We start from the raw sequence: 1,278 nt of genomic DNA on the forward strand, positions 1-1,278 counted from the left end.
TTAAATATATTAATTTGCTGAGTGTTCTTCTGCGTATGTGTAGTTTATTTAACTACAGCTTGGGGGCGGTATGAGGCTGGTTTTCACCTGCATCGCTTCTTTAATTCAACGTAAAAGAAGAAGAAAGGCAAAACAACATGGCAGCTACCACGGAACACGTTGAAGTAGCGTCAGAAAGTTCGGAAACTGAGCAAAAAGAAGCTCCGGAAACCACCCAAGACCCCGAAACGTCTGATGCTGAGCCGGCCGGCTCCGAGCCAAATCCGGACCCTGATGAGGACGAAGACGAGGATGCGGGCGAGCCGCAAGGACCGAGAATCCGAGATACCCCCATGGACCTCCAGCTGGAAGCGATTGCCAACACGGTTGCTCTGCACCCGACCAGGGACGTTTTGGCCTGCGGGGACGTGGACGGGGACGTGTACGCTTTCTCGTACTCGTGCACGGAGGGCGAGAACCGGGAGCTGTGGTCCTCGGGGCACCACCTGAAGTCCTGCCGCCAGCTTCGCTTCACGGCGGACGGAGAGAAGCTGTACAGCGTGTCCCGAGACAAGGCCGTGCACCAACTGGACGTGGAGCGGGGGCAGCTGGTCACACGGATCCGAGGGGCCCACGGGGCGCCAATCAACAGTTTGCTCCTTGTAGACGAGAACATCGTGGCGACCGGAGACGATGGAGGCACCTTAAAGGTCTGAACAGGGTCTCGCTCCGTCTTTACCCCGAATTTGAGTCTGTGTTTTTAGAACACACCCAGCTACCAGAAAGAGATTTAAGAGATCTTTTTGTGCCAGATTCAGTCATTAATACACAACAATTCAAAATTTAAACACTGAGGACTAAAGATGTTGAGTGTTGGAGGGGTCATAATTTGGTTCTGATGTTTAGAAGCAACTAAAGCAAAGCCTCTGTCTCCTCTGTTCTTGAGTCTGCTTCTTGGAACAACCTGAAGCATCAGGTCAGCTGCCCTTAAAGATCTGTTTGCAGCGTGCTTAGTTATAAGTTGACAAAGTTAAGAGGGTGAGACTGCAATTGGTGACTTAAAACAGACATTTTCAAATTAAATCTAAAACGTACTGGAAGCCAAAACAGGTCAAATATGGTCTTGTTTAGCTGTGCCTGTCAGGGGTCAAGTTGCTGCATCCTGAGCGAGGTTTAGATGAGAAAGCAGAGCCTGGAAGGTTCCCTGAACCAGACCTCTTGAAGTAGAGCACATTGCACCTCTGCGCCCCCGTCAGACTTCACCATTCTCCACTCCTTCAGTTTGCGGCCGCAGTCGTC

At 51.1% G+C, this 1,278-nt stretch overlaps 1 protein-coding gene across 1 annotated transcript in view; it reads left to right on the forward strand.

The window, feature by feature from the left end:
- The first annotated feature begins 91 nt into the window (after window positions 1–91).
- Window positions 92–1,278, forward strand: part of LOC102206072 (WD repeat-containing protein 55-like) — a 6,462-nt gene continuing 5,275 nt past the window's right edge. Inside the window, 1 exon segment of the mRNA XM_013915801.1 lies at window positions 92–689. Coding sequence (XP_013771255.1) covers window positions 138–689 — 552 coding nt within the window. The 5' untranslated portion in view covers window positions 92–137.

Source organism: Pundamilia nyererei, unplaced genomic scaffold, assembly GCF_000239375.1.
Source record: "Pundamilia nyererei isolate P.nyererei 1_Seehausen unplaced genomic scaffold, PunNye1.0 scaffold00366, whole genome shotgun sequence".
In the NCBI taxonomy this organism is placed as follows: domain Eukaryota; kingdom Metazoa; phylum Chordata; class Actinopteri; order Cichliformes; family Cichlidae; genus Pundamilia; species Pundamilia nyererei.